General features: G+C 32.3%; 1 protein-coding gene across 4 annotated transcripts in view; it reads right to left on the reverse strand.

Annotated features, from left to right (window-relative positions):
* LOC114339639 (serine-rich adhesin for platelets) overlaps positions 1–17,521 on the reverse strand; it is a 1,513,912-nt gene that overhangs the window by 1,207,386 nt on the left and 289,005 nt on the right. For 3 of the 4 annotated variants that reach the window (XM_028290307.2, XM_028290298.2, XM_028290323.2), the window contains exons 1-2: positions 11,266–11,486; positions 6,221–6,573 (exon numbers count right to left, since the gene is read on the reverse strand). The exons of the other annotated variant lie outside the window; for it this stretch is intronic. In XM_028290307.2, the coding sequence (XP_028146108.2) occupies positions 6,221–6,235 (15 nt within the window). In that variant the 5' untranslated portion in view covers positions 6,236–6,573; positions 11,266–11,486. Of the gene's footprint in view, positions 1–6,220; positions 6,574–11,265; positions 11,487–17,521 lie in introns of those variants that run through there. 4 annotated transcript variants of the gene reach the window in all.

The following is a 17,521-nucleotide window of genomic DNA, read 5'->3' on the forward strand; positions in this document are numbered from 1 at the left end:
TGTCGTAACCAATAGACCATTTGGACGATAATACGACAAAGGCATTTATAGCGTTTAACGTGTCATTTAAAAACATTATATTCAAGTTCATTATGTTTAATTCACAATTTTTTTTAAAAAGTCCTTATACATGAATAAAAAACCGCTAAACGTCGTAAAACTGAGTGGCGCACACAATATTCCGCCTACAGAAAAGCTGATTCTGATGGAAAATAAAATTATAAATTTATTTTGAAAGATTTTTCCATAGTATTTGTTAATCTGAAGTAAAACGTGCCACAAAAGAGCTTCAAACTGAAAACTTTATCAAAGGTACTACCTATATTCAACTCCTTTAGTGATAAAAATGTCTGTTTTTTTATGTATTTTGTACGATGTGATGACTTCTGATGACGAAATCACTGTACTTTTTCTATGGATGCTTTTTGTAAAAAAAGTTCAAACTTCAAAATTAAATAATTTAGGGCTTTTAGGTGTATTATATGCATAAACTGAAATAACATACATATACATACATACATATATGTAGATGTAGGTATTTAATATTCTTAAAATTTATACACTTTATTTATTTAAAATTATAATTAACAGTTATTTTTGAACAGTTCTGAAAGGTAATTCCTGGTAAGGTTTGCTTCAACACATTTTGTTTGACAACATTAATTGTGTTTGTATTGTGCATGTTACCATGGAAACGGCTATCATATATATGGAAAACCGGCGGAGAACCAGTGAGAAAAATATTTCTCACTACAATGGCCGACTTTTCTTACTGCGTGAGAAATGTTTTCTTTTGAATGTATGTAAGTAGTGAGGGAAGTGGCACATTATATAGCATAGGGATGGCGGTTGTCGAACAAAAAACCGGTTTTGGATTATACCGGTTTTTTTACTTACGGTTTAACCTGGCGGATATAACCGGTCAAAAAACTGGTTGTTCCAAAAACCGGTTTCCGTTTTTTTTTAATCAAAACAAATACTCAATAGGTTATAATGTTGCATTTATATTGCACTTTAGTTTACTCAATTTTCCTCCCGAAAAGTACCCCAATCCCTGATTCGTCGCTCGTTGTAGTCGGCGGTGTCAGCGTATGTTGCGTTGTCAATAATTGGGATATTCCGAAAAGTAACTACCGATCTACCGAAATGTCCCTTGGGTCTATAGTCTGAAACCTGGTTATTTTGTAGAAAAATTAACATATTCACTCGCAAATAACTCGAAAATATAAACTTGGTGAAAAAACTTTATAGAACAAAGGTTGCTTAGAATTAGTCATTTTATCCATTTCCGTACTTATTTCGAACATATATTTTTCACCCATAAAAGGGAGTGAAACTCACCTATAGGGCAAAAGCACACATCGGCACAATATCACTGTTTTTCTTTGGCATGTTAGCTATTTGTTTGCCAAATTTCATGTTAATCCAAGCGGTTCCTTTAGTCCTGTCGCCAGGGGGATACAACGGCCTCCTTAATTCAGATGGACTTACCCAAGTTTTTTTGATGTATTTTGACCCGTAGAACACGATTTTTTTGGGTAACAGTTGATCTGGATGTCGATAAGATTGTTATAAACAAAGAACTTGAGGAATTGCATAACAGCGATTTTTCGCAAAACGAAACATTTTTTTATATTTTTTGGGTGATTCTCAGCAAAAAATGGTCTTACAAGTTTTTTCGTAGGATGCACAGTTTTCAAGATAAACGCTGTTAAATTTTAAAAAAATCGAAAAAGTACAATTTTTGAACCCAAATAACTTTTGATTAAAAAATAAAATAACAATTCTGCTTACTGCATTTGAAAGTTAAAATCAAATTATATCGGTTTTGATTATTTGCGTTGCTAAAAATTAAGTTTTTATTTGTTAAACAAAGCTACAAACACATAGTGTTTCCCATGCACAATGCATACGTTTTAATGTACGTAATCTACATAGAAATTGTATGTATGCGCGCCTACTCCTTCGATTTCAAATGAGAAATGCATTAAAAACATCATTCAATCACTATGTGTTTATAGCTTTGTTTAACAACAAAAAAATTAATTTTTAGCAATGAAAATAATCAAAACCGATAGAATTTTACTTGAATTTTTAAATGCGGTAGGCAGAATTGCTATTTTATTTTTCAATCAGAAGTTATTCTGATTCAAAAATTTCAATTTTTCGATTTCTTGAAAGTTGAACCGCGTTTATGTCGAAAACTATGCATCCTACGAAAAAACTTGTAAAAACATTTTTGTTCAGAATGACCCAAAAATACAAAAAAATGTTTTGTTTTGCGAAAAATCGCTGTTATGTGATTCCTCAAGTTTTTCAACGAAAACTTTTCGTTTATAAATTTGCAAAAGTCTGTGTGTTATTGCGTCGCCGCTCCTGCAATACTTAGAGCAAGTGTATCGATGGATTCTTATGTAGTATTGCCTTCTGAATCCAAATCTGAAAACGGCATTTCGATACCTCTAACCGTCTTCGAGATAATCGACCTCAAACTCTAAAATGTGACGTAACAATCCGGTTATCTCCTACCGACGCACTAAACGTCAGCTCAAATGGTTGATTAGGAAGTAGGCTACTTTTTTAAATCTCGATTTGTTAAACATAACATAGGTTATTTGTTATTTACATTTGAGCTTGACACTTCGTGAATGTCAAACTAAATTTTAAATTAAGTATTAATAAAACATCAATGACATTTGATAGTGAATTTAATTATTATATAAAATAAATAAGATGTTCAAAAATACAATTTGAGTATAATATTTTAAAAGCAATAAGTTATTAACAGCTCTAAAAAGGTTTATACCCGTACGCCCTCCCCTTTATGATAAATGGACTGTTCCATTTGCTACGAAATATGAAATTAAAATATACCTAGTCGGTTCGCTAAACTCGACACAACTGGTTAGTGATTTTAGTAGGTAATTTTTTTGTTTTTTGAGAATTTTGCCGAAATTGGCAAAATTACTAAATATTTAGTAATTATTAACTATTTAGAAATTATTTTTTTGTCGAATTGGCAAAATTATTGACTAAAATCACTAGCCAATTGTGTCTGAGTTTAGCGAACCGACAGTAAATGAAATAATATTGTTTGGTATAAAAAAATATGGTCTGATATGTGCAATTACATCCTTCTAATGAAAAAAAATATTTGACAATTTTTTTCAAATTATGGATACCAACATCATTTTCATTTATAACTCATTTATAACTAATTGTATTTTTAATTTGACGAAGAAAAGTTATTCTTCATAAAAAGCTCTTCATGTTCTAAGTTTTATGATGCAACCATCATATATAAAATTTTATTAATTTTATACGAAGTATATAAAAAATATGAAATTCGATCAAGAGTAAACTACCTTTATAGTTCATAACATTTAAATTATAATGATATAATTGCACATTAAAACATAATTATTAATTCTAACCTACTTTTCATAATAGCAATTTTCCATATTATGAATTAAAATACGTAAATATACAAAGTTTTCGTTATGATAATGCTCGCATTTTCAACTTGTTGTTTATAACAATCTTATCGACATCCGGATCGACTATTACCCAAAAAATTCGTGTTCTACGGGTCAAAATACATAAAAAAACTTGGGTAAGTCCATCTGAATTAAGGAAGCCGTTGTACCCCCACTGGCGACAGGACTATTTAAAATTTAGAGTTTTTGCAATATTTTACCTTTAAAAAGCTTACTAATGTGACACTTTCGTCCAGTTCTCTATTAGTAAATAAAAGTTGAATTACGGTTGTTTGGGTTAATTAAAATAGAAAATAGATAGAAATTTTTTCATTTTTCTCTAATTTAATGTTTTTCCACAGCTAACTTATTCGGTTTTTCACCGATTATTACTTTAAAAAGAAAAAGCCGGTTACAACCGGGACAAAAAAACCGGGTTGTTTCAAATAAAAAAAATCGGTTTTAGGTTATAACCGGCAGGTTCTTCCCATCCTTAGTATAGCATCCATAGAAAAAATATCCTTTCCACGAATGCTATAAAATGTGCAACTTTTCTCACTACTTATATACATTCAAAACGAAAAATTTCTCACGCAGTGAGAAAAGTTGGCCATTAGAGTAAGAAATAATTTTTCTCACATATAGTTTTACAATACAACGTCGGTTTTCAATAGGTTTGTTCCAATTCGATACAAAACCGTTCTTGAACGGTTACGAGTATGCGCAGTAACAAAACATGTGTTACTGCGCATAATTATTTGTTATTGCGCATGCGCGTAACGATTCAAAGACGGTTTTGTATCGAGTTGGAACAAATCCAATACATATGATCGCCGTTTCCATGGTAACATGCACAATACAAACACAATTATTTTTGTCAAACAAAATATATTGTAGCAAAACTGACCAGGAATTGCCTTTCAAAACTTGTTAAATATAACTGTTAATTATAATTTTAAATAAATAAAGTATATACATATTATAGTTATTTATGATATAAGTGTTAAAAGTACACGCTTAAGGCACGTATGTGAAAGTTTGCAGAATGAGCGATAGCGAGTTCTGCAATTCACATGAGTGCCTTAAAAATGTACTTTTTAACACGCATATCATACAATATTTTTTCTACAAACGTAATTACAGGACAATATCTACAAAAACTTTTACTTGAACATGACTGACACTCCATTTTTATATTTCTTTGACCTTACATAAAAATTGCCTATACGGTCAATACGAACTGCAGTGCCTTTAAAAATCTTTTAAAGCACTAGTGCTTTAAAATAGCATTTTTAACGCTCATATGGAGTGCTAAAAATTGCATTTTTAACACGGTTGTTGAAAAAGAATATTAAATACGTACATATATGTATATTATGTATTTTATTTCGATTTAGGCATATAATATATTAGTATGGCATAACTAGACCCAAACCCAGACATCCAAAGTGAAAGTTATCCTCTAAGACCAAATTTTTCTATATGGTCCACATATTGTTTAGAAAAAAGTCACACTATCTTGAGCGTCGGGTTTGGGGCAGATGGGAGGGAAATCGGTAAATTCGTAGTTTTTTACGTTTTTCGTCAATAGTTCTAAAACTATGCGGTTTAGCATGAATAACCTTCTATACAAAAATGTTCTACATTAAATTTGAAATAAAAAAGTCAAAAGTTATAGAGGTAGTATAGTACCTATAATTGGTCCAAAAAAAGGCCTAACCCAGACATCCAAAGTAAAAGTTTTCCTTCAACACCAAATTGTTCTATATGGTCCACATATTGTTCAGTAAAAAGTTACCATTTTGAGCGCCCGCTTTGGGGGGGGGGGGGGGGGGAAGATGGAGGAAAAGTCGGTAAATTAGTAGTTTTTTTTTTAAGTTTTTCGTTAATATTTTTAAAACTACGCTTTAGCAAAACCAATGTTCTATACAAAAATATTCTACGTGAAATTTAAAACAAAAAAGGTCCTATACATAATTGTTATAAAATCAACGGTTCCAGAGTTACAGAGGGTAAAAAGTTGAGGTTTTCGATACTTTTTATATTCTTTGGACAATTTATAGAAATTTTCTTTAACAGGATTGTGTTGTGTAAATAAAATTTGCTATTTCAGTGGCCGATGATATTTTAGTGATAAGCCTTTGAAGAAACGTCAACCTCACCCCCCAAAATCAATTGCCCAGATAATACAAAAAGTATCAAAAACCTCCACTTTTCACCCTCCGTAATTCTGGAACCGTTGATTTTATAACAGTTATGTATAGGACCTTTTTTTGTTTTAAATTTTATGTACAATATTTTTGTATAGACCATTGTTTACGCTAAAGCATAGTTTTAGAAATATTGACGAAAAACGTAAAAATACTACTAATTTACCGACTTCCCCCTATCTCCCGCCCAAACGGGACGCTCAAAATGGTGTAACTTTTTACTGAACAATATGTGGAAATAGTGGACCATATAGAACAATTTGGAGTTGGAGGATAACTTTCACTTTAAATGCCTGGGTTATGCCATTATTTGGATCAATTATATCATACTATATCTAAAACCACCGAAACTATTTAATTCTGAAGTTTGAACTCTTGACAAAAACACATATTTCCCCCTCGCGAAAATATAGTATTATCTATATTTTTTTAGGGAGTAAAAATGAATAACACCATTATTATATTTTGTAAACTTGTGGCGCTAAATATCAACATAAAACTAAATTAAAATGCAAACTTTAGACATTTACTTACAAACCAGCTCAGCATATTCCGGAGCAAAATTCAGTTTCTCTGAATATTCCTTAAAATGCAGATCAAACACAAAATTTCCTGTTTACGCTCTACGTTATGCCACGAGAACACATTTTTGGCACATTATATTCACAATCACTAACGCAAACAACGTTTCTGGGTCACATCTTCACTCTATTTTATTTTAGGTTAACGAAAGGATTTTTTTATTTCATCTATTCAACACCTACAAATCATTTCTGAGGCGCGAAATGTTGAAAATAATTATCCTCTTCAGGTGACAGGTACAGTTTACTCCAGTTCAGTAATTAAGATGTAATTTTTGACACTAATTTGGCATTTAGTTTTTCTGTCTATAATTAAAAAAAAAATTAAATATTAGTCGGAGAGATAGAAGCGGATTTTGTGCGTGATAAGTAATATGGAAAAACTGTACCGGGATATGTTGAATTCGTTGTGTACATGACTTTCCTTAACGACCGGAGTCCAAAATTTGGGAATAATTAGGTCACGACGTAGCTAAGTAAAATCTCTAGGGGTGGAACGCTGCGTGGCCGACAAAGGGGTGAGGGTAGGGGTGAATATATAAAATGTAAGGGGTTTTTGCGACGTTCGTGATTGAGATAGTGCACCAAAATTTGGGAATAGGTAGACCATGACGTAACTCAGTAAAATCCCCAGAGGCGGAAACCAGAGTGGTAGACGAGGGTAGGTATAAGGGGTAAAAATCGCGGTTTTTATTATTTTCGGGGTTTAAAATTTGGTAATAAGTAGGTCATAACATAACTACGTAAAGTCTCCAGGGGCGGAACGCTGCTTGACCGACAAAGGGGTGGGGGCAGGGGTGAATATAAAAGTTATAAGGGATTTTTTGTGACGTTCGTGATCTAGATATTGAACTAAGATTTGGGAGTAAGTAGATCATGACGTATCCAAGCAAAATCTCCAGGGGCGGAAACCAGAGTTGGGGATGAGGGTAGTTTTAAGGGGTCAAAGTTACAGTTTGTATTTTTTTTGTGACACATCACAACATTTGTAACCCACGCAGCGTTCCGCCCCTGGAGATTTTACTTAGTAAAGTTATGATCTACTTATTCGAACGGCACATAGATAGCTAACAAGTCAAAGAAAAAAGTGATATTGTGCCGATTGGTGATTTTGTCATGGGGGTGAATTTCACCCCTTCTCGGGGTTGAAGAAATGTGTCTCCAAAATAAGTCCGGAAATGGATAAACTGACTAATTTTAAGCAACTTTTGATCTATATAGTTTTTCCCCAAGTCAATACTTTTCGAGTTATTTGCGAGTGAATATAATCATCTTTCAAAAAAGTAACCACGTTTTAGACAGTTTTTCGCAAATAACTCAAAAAGCAAGTATTTTATCGAAAAAATATTCTTAGAAAAAATATGGCGTACGTATGAGATACCTAAACCCAGTGAAAGAAGACTTGTAAGTAATGAAAAATTGGTTCATACTCACCAAATTCCAAATCGAATATTTCATCGTGAAATAACCAAAAAATAAAACAATTTTTAGGGAGAACTCATTAAAACTTTTTTTACTGTTTAGAAAAAGATTCGTTTTTGTTTTTAAATAAATTTCTGGCATTAAAAGTAAGGAAGATGACCTCAAAATAAAACTGATCCTTATTTTTTGGTAAAAAAATCGTAAAAATCACCCCCTAATTAGCATCACAAATGAAATTAATCGTTACCACTTCACATGTTGCTTTACCCATGTATATATATTTTTTGATCTGTACGTTTCATCGGTTCAAAGTGCTTATCTTTGAAGGGGTTGTAGTTGAAAGAGCTTGAACTAGTCAATAATCACGAGTGTATGCAAATTTTAAACAGCTATATCTTAACCAATTTTTGACTTACAGAAAAACAAAGACTCCAAAATACCCAGAAAAGAAAAACCTACATTCTTTGCTGTTTGTGATTTTTGGTATCACTAATAAATTTTAAGTTATTTTGAAAAAATGCACTTTTTTTAAAACTAAAAATTAAAAAAATTTACTTTAAAACCAACTTATTTAAAAAATAAGCCTTTTGAACCTATGAAACTTACAGATCATATAAATGATACACACCTACCTAAATAATAACTTGTGAAGCGGTAACGATTAATAATTTGAGTTAAGATGTTAATTAAGGGGTGTCCAGAGTTTCTTCTACCAAAAAAAGGGACCAACTTTATTTTGATCGTAACTTGCTTACTTTTGATGCTAGAAACTTTTTTAAAAACAAAAATAAATTTATTTTATACACTATAAAAAAGTTAAAATGAGTTTACCCAAAACAGTGCATAATTTTTTGCTTATTTCACGTTGATATATTCGCTTTTAAATTTGACGGATATGAACCTATTTTTCATTAGCTACAACTTTGCTTCTACTAGGCCTAAAGAGTTCATATATACACCATTTTTTTTCATGTTTTAGAGGCTATGTTTTTGCTAAAAAAATTTTTTGCGATAAAATAACTACTTTTAGAGTTATTTGCAAAAAACTGCCTACAAAAGTGATTTTTTAATGAAAAATAAACATACTTACTCGCAAATAACTCAAAATGTATTAACTAATTAAAAAAATGCTATAGAATAAAAGTTGCTTAGAATTAGTCAGTTTATCCATTTCCGGACTTATTTTGACAGTATAGTTTTTCACCCACTAGAAGGGGTGAAACTCACCCCCACGGCATAAACACACATCGGTAAAATATCAATTTTTGTTCTTTGACATGTTACCTATGTGTATGCCAAATTTCATATCATTCCAAGCGGTGCTTTAAAATTTGGAGAAAAACCGTTGAACAATTAGGGGAGTGCAATTAGAACGAAAACATGCATGGTTTCGGAAAAATTCAAACAATCTTATATGTTTCTAAAACTTTTTTTGTTAGTTTATATTTATGTTAAAATAAAAAGTTCTACTCGCGGATTTGGCCGCTAATTGTTATTAATTGTTTAAACAATAACAATTGTTTTATATTAATGATTTCAAAAATATCGTTAAATTCATCATTTTACTTTGATCAAATATGTTTCTATTTTGTTTATGATTATACTGAATCCGAGTATGGCATTGCAATTTGATAATTCTTATACAGAAGCTCTTATACAGTATGTCTGCGTACCTAGGAACCACATGGAAAACTTTTTTAATATCAATTTTACGAAAAAAAGTTATTCTTCATAAAATACTCTGGATAATCAAAAATCTAAAACTCAACCATCAGATATCAAATGGTATCAATTTTATATGAAATAAGACTAAGTTTTCACTCTAATGGCATATAAAACAACATATTGCTATTCTACACCCCACCAGAATGAAAACATTGAATTGAAAATGGTTATTCATTTTTAATTTTATATGAGTTATGTCAAAAATATGAATTTCGTTAAAGAGTAAAGTACCTTTATATTTCAGAATATCAAAAAATGCTATTATGAAAAGTTGTTTGAAATTAAAAACTATGTTTATATACAATTACATTATTCCAATCGAAAAATGTTTTCAATTTTTTCTCAAATTACGGATACTCATCATCATTTTATTACAATTATGATAACTATTTTATTATAACTTTTACGAAAAAAAGTTATTCTTCATAAAATGCTCTCCCTTGTCTAAAGTATAGGATACAACCATCAGATATCAAACTTTTTTAATTTTATACGAGGTATGTAAAAATATGGATTTTTCTTAAGAGTTAAGTGCCTTTATTATTCACAATATTGTAACTTTTTAATTCCAAACAACTTTTTTTAATAACAATTTTCGAAATTGTAAAATTTAACGATACTTTACTCTTGAGTAAAATTCATATTTTTTGACATACCTTCTACAAAATTCATTAAATTAAATTTAAATTCATTTAATCTTTTTTCGTAAAACTGATAATAAAAAAGTATTCAATAGGTTCCAAGTTACGCAGACATACTGTATAAGAGCTAACAAAAATTTTTTTGCTGAACATTTATTATTGTTGAAGTTTATTAGTAAATGTATTTTATGTAAGTTTTCAAGAAAAAAGTTTTGATCACTTTATATAAACATTTTTTTAGCTGGTAATTTTCGGTTTTTGGATTACATTTTTGTTATCTTTCTTAATTTTCTCAAAAAGAAATAGTTTATTTCATTTCTAAAGTAAAATAATTCAGTGCATTTTAAAGATTACATTCTAAGTTTTAAAAAAGCACTTATAAAACTGTAATAGATTTGTTCAAACTTGAGCAATACCGTCTTAAAGTGGTTGTAATACTATAAAACTACGAATATTTCAAAAAATACATTTTTTAAGACGTCATATCATTTGAATTAAATTTTAGAGACTTTTTTGAATCAAACAACATTTAGTACGGTGCTTGAAAGGTAAGTTGTGCAAAATTGAGGGTTTTATAAAAAAATTGTATTAGTTACACATTTTTAAATCATTTTTAAACAAAATTCATGTAAGGCTCAATTTCCGCCCCCACCGTACTTATGCCCATACATTTTTTTTTTTTTATTATAACCATAAGATAGCTTAATTATTCTTCGCTTAGGTTCAATTTGTAAAATTTCATTTGATCCATTAGTTAAAGAATTACATTAAAATAACTCAACCGTGCACTTCGCCGTACGCTAGTTTACACTACAGTGCGCCAATGTTTGCGAGAAGGGTGTAGCGTTTTAAATAAAAAATTATAGAAGATACAGATTTAATTTTAGAAAATTCGTTATATAAGGTTTTTTTTGTAAAATTTTCTGAGTTTTTCAATGGTTAAGTCAGTTTTTTTCTAAAATTTATATTTTCTGAGTTATTTAAAAAAACATCAAACTTCGTAGTTCATTTGTTTAATAAAAAATGAAGCACCCATTTCTCGAGTAGAACTTTTTGATATGTTGTTTATTAAACATTTCTTAATGAAATTACAAAAAGTTCTAACCTGTTTGATTTTTTCCGAAGTGAAAATATATATGCACTCCCTTAAATGTACTATTTAGAGATTGATCAGACTATTCCAAAAATTTGTAACTATAATAATATATACCGCAGAACGAGTACGTCACAATACGTTGACTAGTAATAACCGCACAAATACACTTGTATATAGTAACCTTCAGAACACGTCATCTAATCACACAACACTTTTTGATCACCATCACGAATTCAAGAGAAGTGCCAAATAAATATGGGTCAAACGCACTCGCGAACATCTCGCGCCGAGATAAAAACGTTTTTCGTTTCAAGTTTTCGGCAAGCGTATATGCGGCCGACGACTTTTCAACTGATCACAAAACGACGACGTCGCGACGCTGCCGAGAACCTCCCACCTGGTACGCTGTAAAAAATAACTTTGAACGTTGTTACTATTGTAACCTCTCTGACCGCATTTTTTATTTTCATAATAAAATTCTGCCGGTATAAAATAAACCACATTTTTAAGGCGCTGTTTTAAGGCCGGCCATTGGTAATGTTACAAGTATAGGCGATCCCATCACCTTTATAAAGTACACCACTCATAATCTAGAGCATATATTATGTATACCGAAAAATGCTTAACCTACTAACAATATATCTCGCTAATTACAGCCATATTTTTGCTACCCTACCTGTTGTGTATTGTTTATAAAAAAATGTGAAAGTTTTGCTTTTTTCTCAATAAATATAAGAGCGTTTATATCTAAATTACTCAAGTATTTAAATGAATTTCATGATAAAAGTCCGTTTAGCACTAGCCTATATGTAACGGAAGGATGTAACGTTAAAAAAATGTGAATTAATAAAGTACTTTTTGCGTGGTGTACTTTTAAAATAAATTTCTGGAATTTTCAGCGAGAACCCGTCCTTAAACCTCCTAGAAAATGAAAAGTTCGCACCTCATATATAAAACGATTTCGAGTCATCTTAGCGAGACCGCACCTGCATACCTCTCTGTACTGAAACTAAACTATCAGCTGACTATAAAGTCTGGAGTCCGCGCTTCGCTTAGATATCTATTGCGTTATTTCTCCGATAGAGGCAGCATCTCTCGGGAAAGAATCTTTTCTCTCTGTTGCACTGCGACTTGGGGACCTCTCTTTCATACAACGGCCGGCCTTAAGGCAAGCGTCCACAGGTCCGCATCGTACGCATCGGACGCATCGTACGCATCGGATTAATTTTTCATACTGCGTCCACTGTATCGGCAGCGATCGGATTGCCGATGCCACTACCTGCTAGGGTAGAAAAATTACTAAGTTAGACTTTAAAATTGGTTGTTTATTAATTGGATGTTTATTTAATTTAATAATTAATTTATGCATATTAACTACATTTATTAGTATGATATTTTAATGTATCTGTTTAGTAATAAAAAATCCACAAAAACGTAAAATGTATAGTTCTTTTTTAAATATCTACAAAATGAAACATGCTAGGTACATAAAACCTAGGTACAAAAGAAAGCCTGTAATATTTACTACAAAATGCAATACTAATATACAATATACAAGGTGTACCACTTAAAAAAATGAAAAAAAATATATTTGTAAATAGTGATCACATTGTATTTTATATTGATATACCATATACCTATGTCAAAGATATTAAATTATTTAAAAATAACACTATACTGATGAAACCCTCATTATGTCATTTTAAATATTTCGAAAATTATTAACTTTGGACCTATAAAACCTTACACAAACTCTACATGTTTTTAAAAAATAGATTCAAAAATTATTTGTAATCATTTTTTTATCGGCATAGTAATATTACAGCTTACACACCAATTCTCTCGGTAGACCGCAAGCTATAGCAGAAACACGATGGTAGACCGCATAATAGCACCCATTTTTCTAAGTAATTATACATTTGAATACAAAGGAATACACAAAGCTGTTACAATTTGATTTAAATGGAAAATAGTAACTATATCAGTAAAAGTTTCTTTACAGATTAATTAAATGCCTTTCTGAAATCGGTTAAGAGCAAACAGTAGCGATCAACAGGTAGCAACAAACGCGTTCCAAGTTTACGGCTTAATTTTGAATATTTTGGCGAGATATTTGGCACACATATCCTTAATATAATAAAGAATGGCGGTACAGAGCCCAATTTCAGAAATATGTTAGTATGTGGAAATTACTCTATAACTAAATAGAATATTGAAAAAAGGAGCCTGTACCGCCATTAAGAAAGACAAAAAATAATACACTTTCTTCAAATGAACTTTTTTATCCCATGCCTAGATTTTGGGTCACATTGGAACTACTAAAAATCAATTTTTTTATAACAAGAAATCGAACGTCACTGACTTGGCAACATTTCGCGCCTATGTGTATAAAAATTATTGCTTTTGATAGTATAAACGTCACTGTCAGTGTCGAATTACCGACGCACTGTTGCCTCACTTTTGAAAGTTCGCAGAAATTTCGCAATCTTGGACCGCGTTTGTTGCTACCTGTTGATCGCTACTGTGTACTCTTAAATACTTTTTTGGTTTTCAACTACTTGTAACACACTTTACTTTGCGAGACAATAAAATGTCTCGCATCAATTTTACACTTCTCTCAGAAACATCATTAGCAAGTCTAATATTTTTTAAAAAGTTCATTGCTGTGATAGAAAAATGTGTTGTTTTTTTTAACGAGAATAATTTTCATAGTTAGATACTCAAGATATTTTGAAAAAGACTAATAAACATGAAAAGTGAGTAATTTATGATATTTTAATCCCCATAATCAACTTATCATGGCCTGTAATATTTTTTTCTGAATATACCTATATATAAAATAACAGTTAAAACTGAGTTTATACTTGTTTCATTACGGACAAGACGATCGTCAAAATGCAAATAGCCGTATATTAGCTCCCACTGGCCCAAGCGAAATTTCGTGGGGTGCGTCCACTGATCAGCATTCCGAATGATTCATCGGCACGCATCGCAAAAGTTGCCTCTTGAAGCAACCCTTCGGCATTCCCGATGGTGCGATCCGTACGATGCGGGTCAGTGGACGCAGGTACATAAGTTTTTGTACAAGGCAAACTAAAATCCGTTGCGTACGATGCGTCCGATGCGTACGATGCGGGTCTGTGGACGCTTGCCTTTAATGTGCCTTTAATTTTTATTTCAAGGTTATAAAACAAATTCAACATTGCAAGTTTCTTCCATTAAAATTCTTTGTAGTAAATAAAATTAAGGAATGCCCCTATTATATTTATACAATCATGATCAATGATGCTATAGCCCTATAAAAGTGCCTCGACCTTCCCAAGTCTATTACGCCAGTCAGTTTTATCCACTGCCAAGTGTTGCCAGTTTGCTGCGCCTATTTGTCTACCATCCTCATCTACACCATCCTCCCTCATCATACACTGGCTCTATAAGGGTTTCGTATTTGATTACTTTTGTTTTTTGTCTTAAGTTTCTGCTTCTCTTATATCTGCTCAGTTCAAAATATCATTTGTTTGCTAGGATTATCCTTCGCTTGGTTTCTTCCGTCATGACGTTCTCTTTGGTGATCAGGGATCCTAAGTATGTGAATTTGTCCACCACTTCAAAGGTAGAGTTATCAACCGCGAATTGGTGATCGACGTTTCTGGCTCTATTGTTTTGTGTTGATGTCGTCATGTTAGTTTTCTCCTTATTTACTTGCAGGCCTATATTTTTTGAGGCATTTTAGAAGGTCTCGCTTACGTGTTGTGCGGGCAACTACGTCCACATCATCTGCATATACCAAAATTTGAGAGCATATACCGAGCTCTGTTGAAAAGGAGACACACCAACGCATCTGCCTGTCTCAGCCCAACATGGATTTCAAACGCCTGTGATTGTTCGCCCTGTATTTCGTTTTTGCAAATACCTTTACGCATTGTGGGCTTAACCAATATTATCAGTTTATTCACTGTTTCACAACTTTTTACCTGATTACAAAACGACGACCTCGCGACGCTGCCGAGAAACTACCACCTGGTACGCTGTAAAAAATAACTTTGAACGTTGTTACTCTCGTAACTCCTCTGACCGCATTTTTTATTTTCATAATAAAATTCCGCCGATATAAAATAAACAACATTTAAGATACAAAGTTTCGGCGCCGTTTCAATGTGTCTTAGTGTGTCTTTAATTTTTATTTCGAGGTTATAAAACAGATTCAACATTGTAAGTTCCTGCCACTAGAATTCTTTGTGGTAAATTAAGGAATGTCCGTTTTATCTTTATCAGAATAATACCTTCCACTATATCTCCCAATGATTTTGATATACTTTTATTCTCACATATCCTACTCATCATTTACCAAAACTTCCAGTCCTGTTAATGAAGGTATTCCATCAGGTCCTACTGCCTTACCTTTCTTCATTCTTTTTAACGCCATGACAAACTCGTCTTTCGCTAATTTCGTTGTATTTTTTTATCCATCTACTTTGTCGCGTCTCTATTATATGGGTAAAGGTAAATAACTTAAATTAACATATAAAAGTAATATGGCTATCCGTTGGTACAGGGTGTTAATATGAGTCTATGAGTCTAATGGAGACAGGCGATCGAGTGCTGTCCCGTGCTTTCTATGTAACAGGATAGCATGGCCACTCAGTTTGAGTTCTTGTTCTTCTTGGTTCAATTTCCTGACCGGGATGAGTGGGTAGAACGAGAACCCATCCTAATCCGTCGAAATGGGCTCACCTGGTTCACAGATGGGTCTAGAATGGACGAGCGAGCAGGTGCTGGAGTGTATGATGGTGGAGTAGAATTTGAGTCTAGCCAGGTTTTGTTATAATGCATCAGTCTTTCACACCGAGATCTTTGCGTTCCTGGAATGTTCTCAAGAGATTACGTACACGGCTTGCTTAGGCAGGAACATCTCTATCTGCTCTGACAGCCAGGCAGCGCTATGGGCTTTGGAAGCACCCAGGATCAGCTTCAATCTAGTTTTTGAGTGCAAGAGAACACTGGATGATGTTGCTCTGACCAACAGGGATAGATTGGGCTCACAAGTGGGCTGTCCCGATGTGCCATACCATACCATATTATAATGCCATTATTACCCATGATATTATCATGGGTCTATTAACATAGTAAGTTTACAAAGGACACCGCATACACCGAAAATATAATGTCACTCAAATGAAAAAAAGAAAAATTACATGAATAGATTGGTCTCGAAATTACAATAATTTCATAGCATTGCGCCAACTCTCAATTTTGAACAATAACGGCGTAAATTGATATAAATAAATCTGAAATCAAATGGAAATGTACATGTGTCACAGAGAGAGATTTTGTAATTCGGTACCCCATAAAATTTTCTGAGGGATTAGGGTAGATCCTTACTCTTGTATTATTTTATTATTACAGATAATAATAGTATATAATAAACTTTGCTCAGTCGTACTTACTCTAATCGGCTTAGCTCACGCTGTATAAGCTCTTTTCAATAGCAGCTAGACTGATAAAGTGCGTTCGCGGATGCCTGTCGGCGATTATTCGGTGACAAATTAGCAGCAAAACGCATGCGCACTTTAAAATGATATAAATAATGTCGTTAATAGATAAATATACAAGGTATGTTTACCTAGTATAATTTAATAATTAGTTATTAATATTAACTAAAAGTAAATATACCTTGTATATTTATCTATTAACGGTATTCTTTATATTAAGTGCCATTAGAAATTGTCGGCGACAATTTGTCCACTGTACCCGCGAACGCAACTATTGTATAATATATGAATGACAGTTTTATGGACTTCAAAAGTGTAATTTTGATCAACTTTAATTATATCCCGGGAGGTAGTGTCAAATTTAACCGGAGCATTTTAGCATGGCTGTTTTCTTTCTATTTAGTTAGGTGTTCCAAAGCTTATTAACAAATAAAGTGTCCGCTAGCCCAAAACCGGGGATTTTTGGCAAGAAAAGGTAAAATGTGAAACTTGATGGAAAAAGGCTACAACTTATATGTCAAATATTTATCTCCGTGACTTACGTGCATAATAGCCAAAAATACGTGGCTACTGGCTTTCACCCAGACGACTCGGGTTCAATTCCTGGTCCTGAAAATCTTTTTTGTTTTTAAGATTGACATTTTGATTTGAAAAATAATTATTTTTTGATAATACCACGTATTTATTATTTCTACGCCACAATATAAAAAAGTCTGTATGTCTTTTATAGAATCGTAAACTATGCATTTGATCATAATATGATATCATAATATTAATTATGATTGGCCTCCTTAATAAACAAAGTTGTACATAATCCCCCAAAGCTTCCTTAGTTAGTACGACCAATCTAAGTGAAATAGGGGTTGCCCCCCCCCCCCCCC

Source organism: Diabrotica virgifera, chromosome 4, assembly GCF_917563875.1.
Source record: "Diabrotica virgifera virgifera chromosome 4, PGI_DIABVI_V3a".
Taxonomy (NCBI): domain Eukaryota; kingdom Metazoa; phylum Arthropoda; class Insecta; order Coleoptera; family Chrysomelidae; genus Diabrotica; species Diabrotica virgifera.